The 24,416-nt window shown below is 41.9% G+C and overlaps 1 protein-coding gene across 3 annotated transcripts in view; it reads left to right on the top strand.

Moving 5' to 3' along the window:
- The window catches only part of necab2 (N-terminal EF-hand calcium binding protein 2), a 126,297-nt gene that overhangs the window by 77,955 nt on the left and 23,926 nt on the right, over positions 1-24,416 (top strand). For all 3 annotated transcript variants that reach the window (XM_036975166.1, XM_036975159.1, XM_036975172.1), the window contains 3 exons: positions 15,667-15,806; positions 17,291-17,418; positions 21,060-21,139. In XM_036975166.1, the coding sequence (XP_036831061.1) occupies positions 15,667-15,806; positions 17,291-17,418; positions 21,060-21,139 (348 nt within the window). The remainder of the gene's footprint in view (positions 1-15,666; positions 15,807-17,290; positions 17,419-21,059; positions 21,140-24,416) is intronic.

Below are 24,416 nucleotides of genomic sequence, written 5' to 3'. Positions count from 1 at the left end.
TACTGGCCAGTGAGAGAGGCTTTGAAGCCACTAGGCGGCCATATTGCCACTGCTCAGAAGGAGCAGTTGTCCATAGGAATGAATGGCATTCTACAGTATTTCAATTAAATGTTTAAATGACAGAATGTATTTATTTTTGTTGTTGTAGTGGGTACAGTATCACTAGAACTTTCAAAAAATTACACTTTAAGGAAAATGTTTTTATATATGTTTTCATTTTTTATTTCTATGTTTATCTCACAGAATATAATAAAAAATTATGCATTAAGGTGTCTGTAACAGAATAAATGTGGCAAAAACAAATGTAGACATTAATAAATTCCTTTCTATAGCGTCCAAAATATTTTTACAACGGTGGGGAAGTGCCAAGATGGAGGCGTGTTGGCTTTAAAACAGCGCCTCCTGTCAGTCATCTAGTGTATATATAAATAATTGGTCAGAACTCATACCTATTTATGTGGAGAGCAGCATGGAATATATATTGATTGTTGCCAGTGACTACTAGGAGCTATGTTTAGTGCTAATGAACCTGGCATCATATCTAAAGGCGCCTTATGTTTTAGATGTTTTAGACTGCCATCGTACCATCATCACACCTTAAACAGTCATGGTCCATCTGTACCCGGATTCAGAACTAAACCAACAAGCAAACATGGAATTTGAATATTCATCAGCATCTAACATGACTTTGAGCTCTTGGCATGGAGAATGGCATGAAACCATATCTAGAATTCCTGGATCATCAGTGAATAGCACATGTATGATTCAGCAAGGAGAATGTTGAGGGTCTGAATGTGCCATCGAACACCCACTATAATGTATGTGTCTCAATGAGCCATTGAGATACATACATTATAGCACATGTTTATCCTTATATCATATATCCTTATTAACTTCTTAGATAGGATTGATGAAAGCAAAATCGAGGACCTTCTACCTTGCCTAATGATGCAGGTAGTTATGCACTCCAGAGTGGGGCAGCGGTCTAAGACACTGCATCTCAGTGCTAGAAGCTACACTACAGACCCTGGTTTGATCCCGGGCTGTGTCACAACCGGCCGTGATCGGGAGTCCGGGTTAATAGGGGAGGAATTGGCTGGGGTAGGCCGTCATTGTAAAATAAGAATTTGTTCTTAACTGACTTGACTAGTTAAATAAATCTAGTCCTGTCTGATCACAGAGCATGGAGAGATAGGATACAGGAAATCAAAGATGTATTTATTTATCAAGTTCATTACTACAGTATGTCACCAAATTTAGCAACAGCAGACCATTCATTAGTCATGTGCCCATTTCAAGCAGAATTTGTTTTAAAGTTGGATATAGAGGTTAGGTTTATAACTAACTTAGCTTTCTTTAGTCCTGCAGATGACCTTATTGATAGTGTGTATCTCGTGTGAATGTAAAAATAAACCATACACGACAACACATAATCCTACCCGTTACCTTTAATAAAGAATTCTGTTTGAATTCTCTCTAGAGCCTAGCCATAAAGCTACGGGCTGTATTGTATTTGTTTAGGGGCACCCCACAGTTACCCTCTATCTCCATCCCTCTCTCTCCATCAGTTCCTATCACATCCCCCTGTTCAAGAGAGAAAGAACCCATTTCCTTTTGGGAATAGAAACCAAAAAAGATTAAATCCTGTAATCTATAATTCATTGAGGTCAGTGACCTCTGGAGAGTCACTGCATCGCCCCCTCTATCTGGGATGTTGATTTGCTTTGTTTTCATGGCACTCCTCACCCCCTGTTGTGGTTGGGCTGTTGTGCTGCTAGCACACTGCTAGGACACTCTAGTCTACAAACTCTATCACCCAATAGTGAAATTCAGTAATGTAATCTACTTGAATCTATTTTCCATACCTATGCATTTAAGATGAATACTTTTTCAGTGTTCTGATTTTAAAATAACCTGTGAATTTAAGTGCTACAGTATATCAGCAATGGCCATCGGGTACTGAATCAGCCAGCCAATTCATCTGCAGTGCTTTTCACATTGACTGACTAATGATTAGATTTCACCACTCACTATCTTTAACTTCAATATGGTCCAATTACAGCCCAGGATAATGATGACTGGATTGTTACTGCTTGATGAATAGTACTAGTGAATTGAATAATAAGATTAGAATAATCTTTGCTCTTCTCAACTCTTTTCTTCACCAGAGAGAGAAGGGAGAGAATAGGACATAGCTTGACTGGCACTTTGTGTGTTTATAATTACATTTAATCAGTTTGAAATAGGTCAGGGTGTCAAGGATTCTCTCTCTGTCTCTTCATCACTTGTTGTACTCACCTTTATTTGTAGTTTGAGTGTCCCTATCCAAGAAGAGTGTGCTGTAGTAACTTCTGTTGAAGTATCACTCGGGGCTCCCGAGTGCCGCAGCGGTCTAAGGCACTGCATCTCAGTGCCAGAGGTGTCACTACAGACCCTGGTTGAATTCCAGGCTGTATCACAACTGGCCGTGATTGGGAGTCCCATAGAGTGGTGCACAATTGGCCCTGAGTCGTACGGGTTAGGGTTTGGCCAGGGTAGGCTGTCATTGTACATAAGAATGTGTTCTTAAAACTTATTTGGGATAGGGGGCACCATTTTCACTTTTGGATGAAAAGCATGGCCAGAGTAAACTGCCTCCTACTCAGTCCCAGAGGCTAATATATGCATATTATCAGTATTGGATAGAGAACACTCTTAAGTTTCTAAAACTGTTTGAATGATGTCTGTGAGTATAACAGAAATCATATGGCAGGCAAAAACCTGAGAAAAAAAATCCAAACAGGAAGTGGGAAATCTGAGGTTTGTATTTTTTTTACTCAGCCCCTTTCGAATACACAGTGGGATATTGGTTATGTTGCACTTCCTAAGGCTTCCACTAGGTGTCAACCGTTGTTAGAACGTTGTTTGAGGCTTCTATTATGAAGGGGGGCTGAATGAGAGGGGAATGAGTCAGAGGTCTGCCAGCAGTCACGCGCTGGTCACGCGCATTTCACATGAGAGGTAGCTCTCGTTCCATTGCTTTTCTACAGACAATGGAATTCTCTGGTTGGAACATTATTGAAAATGTATGATAAAAACATCCTAAAGATTGATTCTATACATAGTTTGATATGTTTCTGCGACCAGTAATATAACTTTTTGCAATTTCCGTCCGACCTTTCCGCTGGACTTGCACGCACACGTTTCGATTTGTTTAACAAACGCCCTAACAAAAGGAGGAGTATGGACATAAATGATTAACTTTATCGAACAAAACAAACATTTATTGTGGAACTGCTATTCATGGGAGTGCATTCTGATGAAGATCATCAAAGGTAAGTGTATATTTATAATGCTATTTCTGACTAATATTGACTGCACAACATGGCGGATATTTCTTTTGGCTGGTTTGGGCTCTGAGCTCCGTACTCAGATTATTGCATGGTATGCTTTTTCCGTAAAGTTTCTTTGAAATCTGACACAGTGGTTGCCATAAGGAGAAGTTTATCTAAAGTTCCATGCATAACACTTGAATTTTCATCAACATTTATAATGAGTATTTCTGTGAATTGATGTGGCTCTCTGCAAAATCACAGCATGTTTTGGAACTACTGAACATAACACACCAATGTAAAATTAGATTTTTGGATAAAAATGTGCACTTTATCGAACAAAACATACATGTATTGTGTAACATGAAGTCCTATGAGTGTCATCGATGAAGATCATCAAAGGTTAGTGATACATTTATCTCTATTTGTGCTTTTTGTGACTCCTCTCTTTGGCTAGAAAAATGGCTGGGTTTTTCTGTGACTTGATGGTGACCTAACATAATCGTTTGTGGAGCTTTCGCTGTAAAGCATTTCTTAAAATCAGACACTGTGGCTGGATTAATGAGAATTGTATCTTTAAAATGGTGCCTAATACTTGTATGTTTGAGACATTTAATATATGAGATTTCTGTTGATTTGTATTTGGCGCCCTGCAATTTCATTGGCTGTTGGCGGGGGGTTCCGCTCGTTCCCAGACATTAACTGACTTGCCTAGTTAAATAAAGGTTTAAAATAAAATCAACATGGAGTGGGCACTGAGAGGGCTAGTCCATTAAACATCACTGTCTAACATCACTGCTGCTGTCTGCCTCAGAATAGAAAAGTGGAAAATGGAGTTGGGACAATGAGAGACTGAGGTAGGTGGTATGTCTGGAGGATGGGGGGAAGGGATGTAGGGAAGTTGGGTAAGCCAGGTGTAGGGAGGATGGGACAGTGTGGGTGAGGCGTATGTGGGGGTGAGGGTCATAGGGAAGTTGGGAGAGTTGGTAGATAGGTGGAGTGAGGATGTGCAATGTACTGTAGGCAGGAGGGGAAAGTGGAGTAGAGAGATGTTGGTAGTGTGGACGAGAGATATATTTTGGGGTGTGGAGGGTGAGGATGTATGTGGTAGAGCAGCAGCAGGATGTGGAGGGTGAGGATGTATGTGGTAGAGCAGCAGCAGGATGTGGAGGGTGAGGATGTATGTGGTGGCAGCAGCACTATGTATGTCGGCCCATCCCTGGCTAATAGAGGAGGGAAAGTTCTGCCACAGCTCTTTCATTAAGCCTGGGAGCCTCCTGCTCTACAGTAAATCTCTCTGGGGCTTTTCTATGTGGTTGCAGGCTGCAGTCAGCAAGACAGACTCCTTCACTCTCTCCACCCATCTTCAGTGATGCTGCAGGAGCATTTTTGGCATCCTGCAGACTGGTTAGCTGTCTGAAACGTGGGCAGTTATTCCCCTGAAGTGAGCCTTGTCTGAAATATACACATCATGTGAATTGGAAGAGACTGTTAGAGGAGTTTGCCCGTGCACATGTAGGACTTTTATGGACTTTCTTCCTTTACTTACCACACTGCAGTGGAGAGCTCCTTTCATGCAATCATAAAATATTGTCTCGTTATTCCCTTTTTGAAGAGGCAGTTGCTCAGTTCAGTGAATTTACTGAATGCAGTCCTTCTGCATCATTACATTCCATTATTTCATTGGCTTGACAAAAGAACTACAGCAATGACAATAAGTTAGCCAATCTACAGTGTGCCTCATCAGTAACCCTTCTTCTGAGGCAGGGGGTACAGTAGGCACACGTGAAACACAGGCTGGATCCAGAGATACAGCTGCGCTGCATCATGTCTTAATCAAAGGCGATAGAAAAAAGCCCCCATAGAGAATGATTTGTTTTCCAGCCTTCACCACTGTCCTAACAAAAGCCTTATCATTACACAATCCCAGGCCTTTTTAATGGTGATTCCTCCAAATAACCCTGCCTGATTAAAATTGCCTGGAAAAAGGGCGGTGAGCAGCGATTATAATTAGGCGCTGGACAGGACTCATTTGGTGGTATTTGGGGCCATTGTTTGTCGTTACCTCCTGCTGCCTTGATGGTGGGTTATAAGGTCTTCACTGGGAGAGAGGTATACCCAGCTGGAGACCACTCTGCACCTGCTAAACTATCAGTCCCAACCTCACACAGAGAACTGCAGAACTACCTCTCTTTCACAGTTTTTTTACTATTACTTTTAATGCTACTGCTTTCACTGTTTTTGCTGTGGCTCGATTGACAGGTAGCTATTTATGTATTTGACTCATGCTTGGGCAGTGCTTGAGTTTATTGATTGTGTATTCATCAAAATCCAGTATGGATGTGGAGATAATGTCAAGAGAGCCTGTAGTGTTCTTAATGTTTTTCTAGGCCTGGCTTGTACATTATTGGAATCCCCCTTTGGTGAATTGACAGTCTTCCTACAGTACTTCGATCCACACCTGTACAGTATGTCATTTTCCCATATTGACAGTCAAAGGTTTAGCCTTTTCTTATTGAATACTTTATTTGGAAATTATACTATATGACTCTCTCCTAGAGGTAAAATCTTTGAGTACCAAATATCTACACTGCTTCAAACATTTCTATAATTTCTGTCATATCCCTTAAAGGGACAATCTGCCGTTGCTACATCCATTTTTGGATATATACCCATTGATTCTTGAAGAATATACCTTGAAAATATCTAATGAGCTTAGTGTAACTGTTGTATCCCATCAGAACCCAAAATAGCATACGCCTCTTTTACTCCAATGTTTGTAAACATTGTAAATGTAAACAAACACTGTATAGCCTCAAAACATGCTTGAAACTATCATTTTGATATCATGGATGTTCAGTCCCTGCATCCAACCTCTGTCTAATAATTTGAGAGTGGTTACATTTAGCCAGTCCCATCCCTCAGCTTTTTACCAAAAAAGAAACAGGGTGTCCACTTTGTAATTTTTTCAACTCTTCAAGTCCTCTCATCCACAAACCTTCGAATATGAAGGTGGACCATAGCAGGTTTCATCTTCACTGAAGGTGTGACAAATTATATTGTGAGAAGTCTCCTTTCTGCAGTGGTGTAGTGCTATTTCTTTTAGGTTCGAAAGTAAAAAATAAAACAAGTACAAAGTTTGTTGTAGATGTAAATACAGTTGTAGCCTATTGAATAGTATTATAGAATATGAATAAAATGAATCCTCCAATTGCAACGTCTGCTTATGCCCACATGTATTGTCCTAATATGTGTTTATATTTTTAATACCCTCAAACATCAAGTTAGGCTACTTAATTCCCAAATAATCATTATTCAAGTCTTACCAGTGAAAGTCTGCATCTCAATGCCAATTATTTAAATGATCTCAATCAGTTTCACGGGAAAATGCATTTGGATTTTCTTGAATTACTGTTTTGTGGGCAAATTAGAGCAGATGGTGTTAACAAGCTATTGGTCTTTCTTGTATTTTGTTTCAATCGAAGCATACATCCTGCCTAGTGGTGCACGCTGTTGAGATTTGGTCACCTGAGAAAATAAATGTGACTATTCAGCTTCAGCTAACCGTCATAAAATCTCACTAGAAATGAGGTGTTTTTGGTTTAACAGTAATGTTATAGGCCTACTATATTCGGTTCTGTTTGTGAAATACTAATTACCCACTTGTCACAGAAGTCAATTCAATGTCTATTCCACGTTGGTTCAATGCAATTTCATTGAAATGACGTGGAAACAACATTGACTCAAACAGTGTGTGCCCAGTGGGTCATCATTATGCGATCTTGTGGGACACTGATTCAGCTTCACAAATTATTTTCCAGAAATATTTTGACCAGCTCCTTGTAATCTCAAATTGAAATCCCTTGCACACTGGCAGCACTACTCCCTTGCCTTTCTGGTAGAACTGCTGCTTCTGTAGAGTAGAAGGGGATGATAAAAGCCCCCCTATGGTTTCTCTCCGTGTTCTGAGGTCACTGAGGTTCAAGTTAACAACAAGCTTGGTTGGGTAGGTTACTTTCTAAATGTAATCCGTTACTATTACTAGTTACCTGCCCAAAATTGTAATCAGTAACGTTACTTTTGGATTACCCAAACTCAGTAACGTCATCTGAGTACATTTAGTTACTTTTAGATTACCTTCTCCTTAAGAGACATTAGAAGAAGACAAAAATCTATGTTACCAATTGAACAACATGTATTGCAGGATAAATCAATGTTAAAGTTTACATAGCTGGCCAAATATGGATGTTACATTTTACTTTATGGGTTGGTTATGTTGGCTTCTTCTAAACCATCGCTTTCTACTACATATAATACGATTAAATTATATTTTACATTGAAAACCGAAGTCTATCAGAATTCCAGTCATTCCAATAAATGTTATACCCCTTAATCTTCAAGAATAGGACTTGGAAGTATAGGTTAGCCAAAGTGTTTTACCTGAGCTGAGGAGTTATTAGCCAGCCCTACTCTGTTGTTTATGATTTTGTTGTCATGGAGGACTCATTGATTCAAGTTGAAAAATAAATGCTGTGCTCATGAAATGGCATGCTCTGAGCACTACAGAAAAGTGCTATTTACTTGTGAAAAATGAATGCCATATGCTACATTTTCTATAGGCCTATTGTTTATTAGACACTCTAATGTACTTGTCCTCTTGCTCAGTTGTGTACTGGGACCTCCCACTCCACTTTCTATTCTGTTAGAGCCAGTTTGCGCTGTTCTGTGAAGGGAGTAGTACACAGCGTTGTACGAGATCTTCAGTTTCTTGGCAATTTCTCAAATGGAATAGCCTTAATTTCTCAGAACAAGAATAGACTGACGAGTTTCATTAGAAAGTCTTTGTTTCTGGCCATTTTGAGCCTGTAATCGAACTCACCCGCTGATGCTCCAGATACAGTGGGGCAAAAAAGTATTTAGTCAGCCACCAATTGTGTAAGTTCTCCCACTTAAAAAGATGAGAGGCCTGTAATTTTCATCATAGGTACACTTCAACTATGACAGACAAAATGAGGAAAAGAAATCCAGAAAATCACATTGTAGGATTTTTAATGAATTTATTTGCAAATTATGGTGGAAAATATGATGACACACCAGCTGTGTTTGATGGAAAAAAGCGCAGGAATAGGTGTGTCATCATAGTGGTCAAACTCGCTATGGTGGAACAAAATATTTTCAATGCTGATTTGAATGTCAGTGAGAATTGTTTTTCACAAATATCCTTTCTGATTTTAAAAGTAATCCTCAAAGTAATCATCTAGTTTTTCAAAAGTATCTGTAATCTGATTACAATCTTTTTGCTGGTAATGTAACATTACATTATGTAACATTACATTATTACATGTAATCCGTTATTCCCCAACTCCCCAAGACAGGGTCAGCCTGACCTCCTGCAGAAACTCACACAGCCATGGAATGACAGACATCTGCAGCAAGTGGATGAAGAAAACAGAGACTTCATTTCACATTGTGGATTCACATACACAAACACACACACACACACACACACACACACACACACACACACACACACACACACACACACAAACACGCACAATAGAAGAGACACAGTTTAATGATTGGCTTCTTTGACAGGAGGCTCCTCATCTCCTCCGTTCATTTTCTCCAGCAGTAGATCTAATCCCAGTCTTGTAAAGTCTCTACAACATAGATCCAGCAGCCGCTGAATGGTTGTATCAGTGCCTGAATAACTGGATTATGTCCTGAGTCCTGCTTTTAAGCCTGGCTAATGCGATTGAGATTGAATCTTTTCTTTCATTTTCTCGGAAGCTTTGTCTAACTGGGTTTGCAGCAGGACCAGATCAGTTCTACTGATGCAGGCAGCACAGCACCTTTACCTGTCTGTCACTGTTCAGACTCCAGCATACAGGGAATGAGTTTAAACCCATAGAACATGACAAACCTTTCTTCAGCCACTCGAGAACGTGATAGTGTGAAAGTGTAACACTCTGTACCTGTGAACTTTCCCTCATGATACAGTAGATGAAATACATTGTGACAAGTCCAACTTCGTCCTTGTCTAACTTCCCATATATCCGTCAATTTCAGGTTATGATAATGATGTTTTGCAATGACTAAGTACACAACAGGCATCAGGATGTAATGAAATATTCTTTAATATTAATATTGATTTTGCTTAAACATTTTCAGTCTTATGCAGAGCCTATTCTACAGCAAAGCCTTCCTCAGTCTTGCGCTCTCTCCACAGTCCAGCTGGTATGTAAACCTACCGACAAAGGTGTGATCACTGATAAATATGCAAAGATAAAAACACAAGTTAACTATTTTGAGGTTTAAACATTCCTAGTTACAGACTCCAAAGTCGCTGTTAGCTGACTTGAACCAATTAATAGTATCCTAACATCAGTAGTCAATATGTTTCTCAACAACACCATTTACATATGTAAAATGATATTTAAGCTAGGCCTTCCAATAAAGTATTTGACGATGCCAAGGCTACGGCTCACACATTATCATTAAGAAATCGTCAGGCACCGTCATCTTAGAAGTCGTAAAAATATGGGTTTCCAGGAGGTTATGTCTAGAAATGGATAAAAGTAACAAATATCACTCAACTCAATCCAGCTCTCTCTCTGTCTCATACCACATTCAACCCTCAGTATGTCTCACACAGTGACTCTTAGACCTTTCCTGTCTATGTCTGTATCTGTCCCTGGAGGGAGACCCTGTTAATAAAGAGACCATAGTCCTCATCAGGCTCTTCAGCTCACACACACAGAGCAGCAATTAGACCTCTATCACTGCTCATCATCATTAATCAGCCCACAGCAGCCAGGCTTAATGTTATCTATTAATTATCTCTCTCTCCCTGTGTGAAGACCAACAGTGATAGGATCGGTGGCTGGCTGGGCTTTGTCTCAGGTGCTACCTGCTACTCACTGCACACTAATATTTAATATTTAACAATCCCATTTGTTAAAACAAAACCTTTTACCCACCTCTTTCACTTATTTTACAGGTACACCCAACACAAGATATACCTAATGGATGGCTCTGAACTGTATTAGAGATTTTGTGAAATGAGCCCTACACTATTCACATGCATTTAGAGGCTATTTCTCCAAGCCTGCCATTTGAATAATCAGTTCTCCAGATGCATGTTATTTTCCTCAACCCTCGCATAGAGCTAGGAACCTCGTAACTTGTTAACGGTGCACGGTTTTGAACCCACATCCTTTAACAGTCTGCACTCTGCACACACACACTTCCCTGAGTGTGCTAGATGACCTCTGTGTAATAGAATATGGGCCTGTGAGCCAACACTGTAGTATTCCCCCTGCCTGTGTTACTATTACACTACTAATGGACCTCTCTGTCTGTCTTCCCTAGAGGACCGTTCAGCAGGCTGACCATTAGTGCAGTACACAAGGGCAACCACACACAGATAGAATTGCAAGATAAGCATCCTCTCATGTATCATATTTTGCTCTACTTGTGTCTCATTTTGCTTAGATCAGTCAAATAGTCTCTGTCTGTGCATGAAATATAGTATACCAGAGTATACCAAACCCCTTCCCAATATTGAATTGCACCCCTCCAACCACCCTTTGCCCTCAGACAGCTTCAATTAACATACACTATGCACTATACACACATGTACACCTGGAGTTTGTGTTGATATGTGGTAGTGGAGTAGGGGCCTGAGGGCACACACTTAGTGTTGGGAAATCTGTTGTGAATGCATTGTAATGTTTTAAAAATTGTATAACTGCCTTCATTTTTCTGGACCCCAGGAAGAGTAGCTGCTACAAATACAAATTTGTCGGGGTATCAACTACAAGATGTCGAAAGCATTCAGGGATGCTGGCCCATGTTGACTCCAATGCTTCCCACAGTTGTGTCAAGATGGCTGGGTGGTGGACCATTCTTGATTACACGTCGGAAACTGTTGAGCATGACCCAGCAGTGTTGCAGTTCTTGACACACTCAAACCAGTGCACCTGGCACCTACTACCATACCCTGTTCAAAGGCATTTAAATATTCTGTCTTGCCTATTCACCTTCTGAATGGCACACATGCACAATCCATGTCTCAATTATCTCAAGGCTTAAAAATCATTATTTAACCTGTATCCTCCCCTTCAATCTACATTGATTTGAAGTGCATTTAATAGGTGACATCAATAAGGGATCATAGCTTTCACCTGGATTAACCTGGTCAGTCTATGTCATGGAGAGAGCAGGTGTTCCTCTTGCAAAGAATGGGGATGTTGGCCCTGTCGGGTGTTTGGAGAATGTCTTGTGCGTCTTGCTTGTTGAAGAAAAAATCTTTGTCTAATCCGTGGTGAGTGATCACTGTCCTGATATCCAGAAGCTCTTTTTTTGCAGTTTGATACGGTTGCAGAAACATTATGTACAAAATAAGTTACAAATAACGTGAAAAAAACACATAATAGCACAATTGGTTGGGCGCCTGTAAAACTGCTGCTATTTCTTCCGGCGCCATTTTGTATAATCAAATTGTATTTGTCACAAGCGGCGAATAAAACAGGTGTAGTAGACCTTACAGTGAAATGCTTACTTACAAGCCCTTAACCAACAATGCAGTATGAAAATAACCCCCTCTCCCAAAAAAGTAAGAGATAAGAATAACAAATAATTAAAGAGCAGCAGTAAATAACAGTAGCGGGGCTATATACAGGGGGTACCGGTACAGAGTCAATGTCAATGTGCAGGGGCACCGGTGTCAAGGTAATATGTACATGTAGGTAGAGTTATTAAAGTGACTATGCATAGATAATAACAGAGAGTAGCAGCAGCTTTCCGGGGGGTAGCCATTTGATTAGCAAATAGTTTGGGTAGCCATTTGATTAGCTGTTCAGGAGTCTTATTGTTTGGGGGTAGAAGCTATTTAGGAACCTCTTGGACCTAGACTTGGCGCTCCGGTACCGCTTGCCGTGCGGTAGTTTATGACTAGGGTGGCTGGTGTCTTTGACCATTTAGGGCCTTCCTCTGACACCGCCTGGTATAGAGGTCCTAGATGGCAGGAAGCTTGGCCTCGTGATGTTCTGGGCCATACACACTACCCTCTGTAGTGCCTTGCGGTCGGAGTCCGAGCAGTTGCCATACCAGGCAGTGATGCAACCCATCAGGATGCTCTCGATGGTGCAGCTGTAAAACCAAATCTTTTCAGTCTCCTGAATAGGTTTTGTCATGCCCTCTTCATGACTGTCTTGGTGTGCTTGGACCGTGTTAGTTTGTTGGTGATGTGGACGCCAAGGGACTTGAAGCTCTCAACCTGCTCCACTACAACCCCGTCGATGAGAATGGGGGCATGCTCGGGCCTCCTTTTCCTGTAGTCCACAATCATCTCCTTTGTCTTGATTCACGTTGAGGGAGAGGTTGTTGTCCTGGCACCACAGGTCAGGTCAGGTCAGGTCTCTGACTTCCTCCCTATAGGCTGTCTCATTGTTGTCGGTGATCAGACCTAGCACTGTTGTGTCATCAGCAAACTTAATGATGGTGTTGGAGTCGTGCCTGGCCGTGCAGTCATGAGTGAACAGGGAGTACAGGAGGGGGCTGAGCACGCACCCCTGAGGGGCCCCCATGTTGACGATCAACGTGGAGGATGTGTTGTTACTTACCCATATCACCTGGGGGCAGCCCGTTAGGAGGTTTCGGACCCAGTTGCAGAGGGAGGTGCTCCCAGGGTCCTTAGCTCAGTGAGGAGCTTTGAGGGTAATATGGTGTTGAACGCTGAGTTGTAGTCAATGAATAGCATTCTCACATAGGTGTTCCTTTTGTCCAGGTGTGAAAGGGCAGTGTGGAGTGCAATAGAGATTGTATCATCTGTGGATCTGTTGGTGCGGTATGCACATTGGAGTGGGTCTAGGGTTTCTGGGATAATGGTGTTGTTGATGTGAGCCATGACAGCCTTTCAAAGCATTTCATGGCTACAGACGTGAGTGCTACGGGTCGGTAGTCATTTAGGCAGGTTATCTTAGTTTTCTTGGGCACAGGGACTATGGTGGTCTGCTTGAAACATGTTGGTATTGCAGACTCAAACAGGGAAAGGTTGAACATTTCAGTGAAGATACATGCCAGTTGGTCAACGCATGCTTGGAGTACACATTCTGGTAACCCATCTGGCCCTGGGGCCTTGTGAATGTTGACCTGTTTGAAGGTCTTACTCACATCGGCTGCGGAGAGCATGCTCACATAGTCATCCAAAACAGCTGATGCTCTCATGCATGTTTCAGTGTTACTTGTCTAAAAGTAAGCATAGAATATATTTAGCTCGTCTGGTAGGCTCGTGTCACTGGGCAGCTCTCGGCTGTGCTTCCCTTTATAGTCTGTAATAGTTTGCAAACCATGCCACTTAGTCCTATATTGACGCTTTGCCTGTTTGATGGTTCGTCAGAGGGCATAGCGGGATATCTTATAAGCTTCCGGGTTAGCGTCCCGCTCCTTGAAAGCAGCAGCTCTACCCTTTAGCTCAGTGTGAATGTTGCCTGTAATCCACTGTAGGGAGGGCGAATGTGGTGTACTCCTCAATTACCGGAATAATCCCTGAAAATATTCCAGTCTGTGCTAGCAAAGCAGTCCTGTAGTTTAGCATCTGCTTCATTTGACCACTTTTTTTATAGACCGAGTCACTGGTGCTTCCTGCTTTAATTTGTGCTTGTAAGCAGGAATCAGGATGATAGAATCATGGTCGGATTTACCAAATGGAGGGCAAGGGAGAGCTTTGTACGTGTCTCTGTGTGTGGAGTAAAGGTGGTCTAGAATTGTCTTTCCTCTGGTTGCACATTTAACATGCTGATAGAAATTAGGTAAAACTGATATGTTTCCCTGCATTGAAGTCCCAGGCCACTAGGAGCGCCTCCTCTGGATGAGCATTTTCCTGTTTGCTTATGGCGGTATACAGCTCATTGAGTGCGGTTTTAGTGCCAGCATCGGTCTGTGGTGGTATGTAGACAGCTACGAAAAATACAGATGAAAACTCTCTAGGTAGATAGTGTGGTCTACAGCTTATCATGAGATACTCTACCTCAGGCGAGAAAAACCTGGAGACTTCCTTAGATATCGTGCACCAGCTGTTGTTCACATATATGCATAGGCCCATTCTATTCTGTCTGCATCTTTACTATACCAGCTCCGCAATGTCCATAGTGTGCAATTTGAGTACACATTTATAACTGTTCTATTAGACTGCTTCAGTAGCTTCTCTAATGTCACATTTAAATACATATTTCATATTTGATGATCAGACTTGGAATAATATTGTCACGATCGTCGTAAGAAGCGGACCAAAGCGCAGTGTGGTGTGAATGCATCATTTTAATGGATGACAAAAACACGAAGTAAACTGAACAAAACAATAAATGAACAACGACCGTGACGCTATATACCAAATGTGCTGACACAAGCAACTAACATAGACAATCACCCACAACCCACAATGACAAAACAGGCTACCTAAATATGGTTCCCAATCAGAGAAAACGACTAACACCTGCCTCTGATTGAGAACCATATCAGGCCAAACACAGAAACAGACAAACTAGACATACAACATAGAATGCCCACTCAGATCACACCCTGACCAAACAAAACCTATAAACATACAAAGCAAACTATGGTCAGGGCGTGACAAATATGAATTATTTGGTATTCAATCACCAGATACAACAATACAAAGATTCATCACGTTGCCTCACTTTTTCTTTTCATACCAGTATGAAAACTGTTTCTGAACCTACAGCCGACATTTGCTGAGATAATGGTATTCAATATTCACTTTCTGTTTTCTTGGCCTGTTTTTCTGTCATAAGAAATGATCAGTCTGATGTAACAAAGTGTTCTAATTATCTCAATAATCTTAGTGTGTGTCTGCTTACAAGAGCTGACAATTAAGTTTATCGCAAATAATATAAAGTTTGTTTGACAGCACTGACCATTTCCCCACAATGACAAAGCAGAAAGAATATTGATTATTTCAACCAGTTAAATTAACCTGACAATAGATGAGTATGGCCAAGGCTGCATCCTAGCGGACTACTGCCTTTGAAACAGAAACTGTCCTTAGATCTGTCTGACTGTGCAGTTCTGAGCCAGGTTATAAACTCCTTAAATGTTATCACCCTATTTTTAGTATTTTTCTCTTAACCTTAGCGAAAGTGTCTGCCTTCAACTTTGACAAACCCTTAAACACTCAGGAACTTTGAAATGTACATTTGGCAAAAAGCACTCTGCAGGAGGGAAGCTTTCATAGGCAGTGAAAGACATAGAGGGGGACTTACCTGATATGTGTTCAAGAGATGTGCAGAAAGGTGCCAAGGCTTCTCTCATTCTCTATCTCTTCTCTCCCCAGGTGTACGAGCGAGGGACCAACGTGGAGCAATTTGTTACTCGCTTCCTGTTGAAGGAATCAGCAAATCAGATCCAGTCTCTGCTAAACTCGGTGGAAAGTGCTGTGGATGCTATTGACGAGCAGCATTGTAGCCAATCAGGGTGAGTCGTCGAGGGAGGAGGGAAAGGGAAAGGGAAAGGGGGATACCTAGTCAGTTGTACAACTGAATGCCTTCAACTGAAATGTGTCTTCCGCATTTAACCCAACCACTCTGAATCAGAGAGGTGCGGGGGGCTGCCTTAATCGTCCTTGTCAGGACGCCACTGCTGTGTCATGTCATTATGTGTGAAATTGAAACTGGCAGTTCCCCAAATCAAAAGTCACTCTGGTTCCTAGCTACACTACATTACCAAAAGTATGTGGACACCGGCATATCGAACATCTCATTCCAAAATCATGGGCATTAATATGGAGTTGGTCACCCGTTTGCTGCTATAACAGCTTCCACTCTTCTGGGAAGGCTTTCCACTAGATGTTGGAATTTTGCTGCGGGGACTTGCTTCCATTCAGCCACAAGAGCATTTGTGAGGTCAGGCACTGATGTTGGGCGATTAGGCTTGGCTCGCAGTCGGTGTTCCAATTAATCCCAAAGGTGTTTGATGGGGTTGAGGTCAGCGCTCTGTGCAGGACAGTCAAGTTCTTCCACACCGATCTTGAAAAAACATTTCTGTATGTTCCTCGCTTTGTGCACAGATGCATTGTCATGCTGAAACAGGAACTGGCCTTCTCCAAACCGTTGCCACAAAGTTGAAACCATAGAATCGTCAAGAATGTCATTGTATGCTGTAGCGTTAAGATTTCCCTTCACTGGAACTAAGGGGCCTAGCCCGAAACCATGAAAAACAGCCCCAGACTATTATTCCTCCTCCACCAAACTTGACAGTGGGCACTATGCATTTGGACACGTAGTGTTCTTCTGGCATCCGCCAACCCCAGATTAGTCCGTTTTCACTGCTCCAGAGTCCAATGGCGGTTTGATTTACAGCACTCCAGCCGATGCTTGGCATTGTGCATAGTGATTTTAGGCTTGTTTGCGGCTGCTCAGCCATGGAAACCCATTTCATGAAGCTCCCTACAAACCGTTATTGTGCTGATGTTGCTTCAAAAGGCAGTTTGGAACTCTGTAGTGAGTGTTGCAAACAAGGACAGATGATTTTTATGCGCTACACGCTTCAGCACTCAGCGGTCCCGTTCTGTGAGCTTGTGTGGCCTACCACTTCGCGGCTGAGCCGTTGTTGATCCTAAAAGTTTCCACTTCACAATAACGGCACTTACAGTTGAACGGGCCAGCGCTAGCAGGGCAGAAATTTGACGAACTGACTTGTTAAAGGTGGCATCCTATGACGGTGCCACGTTGAAAGTCACTGAGCTCTTCAGTAAGGCCATTCTACTGACAATGTCACCTGTCATTAACAAGTGTGGCTGAAATAGCCGAATCTACTCATTTCAAAGGGTGTCCACATACTTTGTATATATAGTGTATGTGCCTGCTGTACTTACTGTGTTCCTCCGTTACCATCCGTCTCTCTCTCATGCCTCTCTCTCTTTATCTCTCTGTCTCTCATCCCTCTCTCTCTATGTGAAGGTATCCCACTAAGGTCAGTCCACGGGTTCCAGAGAAACGTTATGAAAAACCAGTGCCTGACTACCCTCCTAACAACAGAGTCCGTACTGCCAAGGATGTTGCCCCAAGGAACATCAACACTGCTACAGGTCAGACCTCTGCCATGTGTCACGCACATGCTACACTGATGTACATCTCTCATTGACGTAGGTTTGTATTGATTGCAGTCGCTTCTTCAATCTGAAGATTCATTTAAGTGATGTACTCTAACTTTTTTCTCCTTTAGTCTCCTCAGAGACACATCACATTTAAGCATAATGTAGCCTTGTCACCTCAACCAAATGCAATGTAAATGTTTTCTGGATGAAGTGTGACACATTTGTCGGTTGCATTTGTGATTAGCTTGAAGAGAAGCATGGAAACATTAATCAATTGCAATGGAAATCAAAAACTCTGTTCTCTTCAGGCAGAGTGATTTATTTCCCATTTTCTATCTCAATCTCAATCAATCATCAACAGAAACATGGAGATGTGCTTGGCAGCTCTAGCTCTCCCACAGAGGAGAGAAGTAGAAGGAAGGGAGGGAGGCAGAGAGAGGGAGGAAGTGAGGGAGGCAGAGCGAGGGAGGCAGAGCGAGGGAGGCAGGGAGGCAGAGCAAGGGAGGCAGGCCGAGGGAGGGGTGCAGAAAAAGGGAGGGAGGGGCTATACAATGACACAGATCGATCAAATAGGCATATATATTCTGCACTGCAGCCCTCACTTCGGTTCGGAGGCAAGACACTGTAGAGAAGGTTTAAGCACAAACAGCTAGTATATTTATGGCTATCAGTAGCAATAACAAAATGGTCTTCTAAAACCATTTTATATGCCAGACACCATCATTTCTTTTAGTTTTCATTCATTTGGAACCACAATGAAATGTAAGCTGTTTCATGGTGCTTCTGTCTCAAAGACGATTCTGGAATCAATCCATTTGAATCCGATTGCATAACGTACAGCATTCAGAGCAGTTACAGAAGCCATAAACAAAGAGTGCCTCGTCATCATGCATGCAGTAGATAAGCATTACGTAAGTATCCAGTGGTTTGGAAGTAGACCATAAGTGATGAAAACGGTAACTTTTCAATGGGGATAAATCATCCCTATTTCCCTGAATCCATTCCTGCATTTCAATTAGAGCACGGCTCCACTGCAAAGCTGGAGCTTCTGCCTATGGCCTCACAAATTAATTCCATTTTTTTTGTGACACAGATAGAGGCCAATAATTCCCTTTGAAGTTCAGCAGTGTTTTCTACCCATCGCCACTCTCTTCCTCTCTCTTCTTTTCCTCCCTGCTATAGATTCCATCTCTCTCCATGTGTAATGAAACCCTCAGATAGCTTCTTAACACTGAGTCACAAACTGTGAATACTCACAGGCTATTGATACTCCCTTCCACTCACTTGCTGTAACAAATTATATGTTGTAAGAAGTGCCACTTTTGAAGGGTTTTGAGAGGTATTCAGTGACTTAACTGATTTAGGAATGACGCGCATTGCGAAGGAGGGCTATGAGATTGATTAGCAGTATATCATGAAGTAGCCATTTAATTTCCTGTGCTACCCAGACTCCTTGCTCCGGACAAACGCTACGCCACTCCCATGGATGTTAGTTTCTTCTCCACAATAAGTCTGGATCTGAGTACTTGCCCAACCCTTCAACAAAAGCGAACACATTTGGGTCCGTCTGATTGGTCCAGAAACTAATGTGTTGGGCCAGAGCCAGAACACTAGTGGGTAAAGCAGTTTGAAAATGTGTCATTGGCTTTGATACTCTGATTGGTTAAAGACAATCCAATTTGCGTATTACTTTGTTTTTTTACAACACCCCTCGTGCCTCTCGTCACCACAAATGACTTCAACGATGGCAGTCTCAGACTAAAGTATGTAGCAAACAACAGAGAAGAGGACAATTTAGTGTGAGCCGTCAGGCTAGCCTTTTCACACATGGCCTTATGCGGCTTTCCTGATATTGTACTCTACTTGACAAGAAAAGATTCCATTGGCCAAGTTGTAACAATTAATTAAAAACCAATAGTCAAAATTGCTCTCCTTTGATAACCCACCGGGCAAAAATTGGTTGAATCAATGTTGTTTCCACATCATTTGAACAAAATAATAAAATGTAATGTCTTTGAATCTACTTGGAAAACTGATTGGATTTGCAAAAAGACAACATAACCAAAATTTCTATCACCCAACTTTTAACCTAAATCCTGTGATGTGATTATTTTGTTGTTAATTTTACGTTAAATTAACTTTAGTTGACATTGAACTGACTTTGGTGCCCAGAGGGAACAGTCTTTATAGAATTGTACTGCAGTTAAATTAACACTTAAGTCGGACACCAGTTTAAATTGTCCTGTTTGGGCCATAAAAGCCAGTGTTACAGCTGTCAGAGGCTGGGGAGAGGACCTTGATTGGATCCAGCTTTGTCTGGCCTGTCATTTGAGAACACCAGAAAGAAAATATTGATCAATACCTCCCTATGCCCGACTCTCTCTGTTTCTCACTCTCACATTCACTTGTTCTTCTCTCACTATCACCCTCTCTCATTCTCTATCTCCCATTCACACTTTTGTCAAATATATTTATTCTTGCTGTTTGTCCTACTGTTTCTTTTGCTATATATCTTTTTTTTTGTATCATGGCAGGCAATACATTCTGGTAGCAGAATCTGTCTCTGCCCTCTGTTTACTGATCAGAGAATACTTTGCCAGTGAAAATGCTAAATGTAAACATTCAGTTTTGTATCTGCAGGAGTATTTGACACCTTGGGTGAAAAGTTATTTTTAAATGAGCCATTGTTCATTGTGCAATGCTACCTGAGGCAAGGAACACTCCCCCATGCATTTTGACAAGAGTCTGTTTGTGCTTGTGTGTGTGAGTGTGCAGGCACCAGCCTAGCCTGAGTCATGTACATTTTCCTTGCTCACAGCTTATCTGCAACTGTGCCATATGTTAGACAGTATGCTGAGACAGCTGCACATGGAGACAGCTGTCTGTCATTAGCATGGCTAGTCAGGACTAATGACTGCTCTCCTGCATTTGACAAAGACCATGCTCAAATAGCGTGGACTGCCATTCAAGTCCAACTGACCAAATGTGCCTGCAATGTGCCTGCTTCAAATGTCTCTATGGTTACAGCTGGTAGGTTCCAAAACACAGCAGCCCCCCTCAGCTGTGTGGTTCTCTGGTAGGCTCATCAACACAGGGGGAAGTGTCATCCTCTAATTGGCTTGGCACCTCGAGAGGTGATGATTTTAAAGAGCAGGAAGCCCATTTTCCACCACTAATTGGCTGTGTGGCATCACATAGAGGGGAGAAGAATGGAATGATTAATATTGTTGTCTCATATTTATTTATGCCTCAATGAAGCCTCCTATTCCAGGGCTTCTAAGTGTATTTGACTCTACTGGCCTTTACAGCACACACTACTATCCAGGGTGACTTAAAACGGCAAAGCTAATGACTAGAGCCAGGTGCGCTAGAATACAATGTATTATTGCTTTCTAAACAGAGCTGAGAAGCAATAAAGACCCTTCTCTTCTGAGGCACTGTGAATATATTTCAACTTCAAACCTTGAATACACATGATTTTTCCTGATTAACAAATGCAGTTGGCTATTTATCAGACCTGATTGGAACTCTTTATTTCCGTCAAATATTCATATACTAATGATTGCTATCATAAAATGTGTTGAATGCTGGGAGTGTGTTGGCGTCAGGTGTTGTGTGCTCTGTTTAATCAGGGGTGGTGGAGGTGAGGAAAGAGACTCTGGAGGCACAGATCAACCGACTGGCTGAGCTGATTGGACGCCTTGAGAACAAGGTAAGAACCCCCCACACTACTCTACATTCATTCAGGTACAAAGGTAATCTGTCCTGGCTTTGGTAAGTGGTCACATGTGGTCTGGTCACACTTTTCATTGATGTCATGACTGGCTTCTTCAACACAGCCTCGGTCCTCAGCTAGTTAACTCACCTCTACCATATCAAAATCTGCTTTATCAATATGGGTCTCCCAACGAAGGTCATTAGCAGTAATAACACCACACAATAGATAAGATACTTGGCGCAACTTGCGCTGTAGAATGTTCAGAATACAGGGCTGGTCGATCTCTAGAACATTTCAGGGTGGCAGGTAGCCTAGGGGTTAAGAGCGTTGGGCCAGTAACTGAAAGGTTGCTGGTTCAAATCTATCGATGTGCCCTTGAGCAAGGCACTAAACCCTAAATTGCTCCTGTAACTCATTAAATTACTAAAATGTCAAATACAATGGTGCCTCTTTAGCACATCTCCAACAACACATCTCATCTGTGCTGTACCCCCCAGTAATTATGCTGAGAGAAACCCAGGGAACTGAGATGAGATTCAGGTTGTGTTGGGGAAAGCATTACTGTAAACCCAGTAATCTCTCCTCTGGTTATTACTGCTCTCTCTACCCCAGTGGGGGATGTGAAAGAAAAAGACAAAGGAAGGAATTATTGAGCCTTGACAAACTATTGCAATATGTTTAGCTATTTATTTCACCTATCCCTCCCTCCCCCCTCATGCCCTCCCCCTACTCTTTTCCTCATGCTCTCTCTGTCTCCCTCTCTCTCTCTCTCACATTCTCTGTTCTTTCTTTATCTATCCATCTCTCTCTGCTCTGCTCTTTGTCTCTCCCCATTGCCCATGTCTTGTAGGCAGTGAGCATGGTAGACTAATGGAGTCCCCAGTTAATTCTGTTGTCTCTGGCAGGCAGGCAAGTTCTTATTGCAGCTAAGAATAGCTGAACGGGTTTATTCCACGCTCGATGAAGCACCCCTTAGAGAACAGGGAAGGAGCTGTCAGATCCCAGTAAAGATTCCTAAATGGGAGGATTTCTGAGTCTTCCCAGGCAGACCCTCTGAGTCACAGTGCTAGGCGCGATCCTGAAGCAGTTAACTGTACTGTACGTCTGTGGTGGGAGCAGACAAACGTTCCCTCACAGGAAAGATGTATTAGCAGTGGGCGGGGCTGTGGTGGGAGCAGACAAACGTTCCCTCGCAGGAAAGATGTATTAGCAGTGGGCGGGGCTGTGGTGGGAGCAGACAAACGTTCCCTCACAGGAACGATGTATTAGCAGTGGGCGGGGCTGTGGTGGGAGCAGACAAACGTTCCCTCACAGGAAAGATGTATTAGCAGTGGGCGGGGCTGTGGTGGGAGCAGACAAACGTTCCCTCACAGGAAAGATGTATTAGCAGTGGGCGGGGCTGTTTGCCACAAGTGCTCATTATCCATGTTATAGGAGAGGGACTGTTCAAATTCCCGGGTGTGAAAACAATTATTACAAAATGGTTTAGAACAGAGCGAGAATTTTGTTTACTGGATGCAGTTATGACTAACATGCATCGCACAAATTGAGTTGTCTTCTGCCTCATGAGATCAAAGTAGTAATTCCCTCAGCCATCTCTGTGTGCTATCTCCATACGGAAAAAGCCAATCTTATACAAGTGAACGTACTTTTTTGGTTTAATTTCTCATACAAGCAGACATATGCTTTAAATTGCTAGTCCTAAACAATGTGCCTAATTTGCACACACTGAAGGCCCTGATTTTCATAGCCATGTCCCATCCAGTCATTGTATATTATCTGCAGGATGATTTTACCCAGAGGTGACCTCAGGCCCATCCCAGATGTGCTCTTGTTGTCTAGAATGCTTGCCTGCTGCTTCAAGAAGCATAATTTCCTTTTCCCGTTGTGTCATTATAAAGGCCTCAATTACCGTGGCAACTGGATCACCAGTCCGCTTTCTTCCACAAGCAGCCCTCGTATTGCTACAGTATTTGGTTCTGTATGAAAGAAAATTCCAGGATCTCAAACTCACATTGATACACATCTGTGTTGAGTCATCATGCACCATTATGCACTCAGTAAGACATTTGTGGGAAGGATTCTGCTATACAATACAGTGTTTCACTCCACTCCCACCGGAAAGCAGAGAGTAACTTCAGAAACACCACAGAATGTGACATTTTCTCAGTTTTCAATAGTTGTGGTCCGTATGCGGCCTGCTGTATACTTCAGAATAATAGGACACAGAGTGACTGCATTGCTCATGCCATTGTTACTTGACTCAGTTGATCCAGCCCATGTTCTCCTATCAGTACTTTGGATTGGATTTAAGACTGGGAGATGGGAAATATAGCTCTCCAATACAGTGATGCCTTTTCTGGGCTTTACATCTCTGATTAAGATCTCTGTGATTACTTGTTTGAGCTCTTGTTCGCTAATGTCAACACATGCCATATTAAATATAGTGTCTACACATGCAATTTTATCTTAAAGGCCCTTCCACATTATCCTTTGCGATAACTACCCTCTGCAGTGTAACATTTTCCTCTACAGTTATGTGAGTATATTAGCTTGCTAAACGATATAGCATGTCACATTATTCAAGCCTTTCTCTCATTACAGCAACAATCCATTATAGGGGCGGGGGTGTAGTTTGACGGTTTGAAGGGAACTCCATTGTTAACTGTAATAAATGGGTCATAAAGCAGCAATAAAAGTATAATTCATGACTACCTTAGTTACTGCAGTTTGTATTCACTTCCTAACCAGATGAATATATTGCTCATGGTTTATGAGCAATATAGTGATTATGTGTTTATGTATTCCAGGAGTGTATTGTTGAATTTCTTGATATTTTTCTCAATTTTGTCATCTGACACATGTATATTATAAAAAAAATATATATAACAGTACCAGTCAAAAGTTTGGACACACCTACTCATTCAAGGATTTTTCTTTATTTTTACTATTTTCTACAATGTAGAATAATAGTGAAGACATCAATGAAATAACACATATGGAATACATAGTAACAAAAAAAGTTTTAAACAAATCAAAATATATTTTAGATTTTAGATTCTTCAAAGTAGCCAAGTTTGCCTTGATGACAGCTTTGCACACTCTTGGCATTCTCTCAACCAGCTTCATCTGGAATGATTTTCCAACAGTCTTGAAGGAGTTCCCACATATGCTGAGCACTTGTTGGCTGCTTTTACTTCACTCTGCGGTCCAACTCATCCCAAACCATCTCAAATGGGTTGAAGTTGGGTGATTGTGGAGGCCAGGTCAT

Source organism: Oncorhynchus mykiss, chromosome 1 (genome assembly GCF_013265735.2).
Source record: "Oncorhynchus mykiss isolate Arlee chromosome 1, USDA_OmykA_1.1, whole genome shotgun sequence".
In the NCBI taxonomy this organism is placed as follows: Eukaryota; Metazoa; Chordata; class Actinopteri; order Salmoniformes; family Salmonidae; genus Oncorhynchus; species Oncorhynchus mykiss.
Note: the sequence above shows the minus strand (reverse complement) of the source record. Positions and strands in the feature narration are given on the sequence as shown.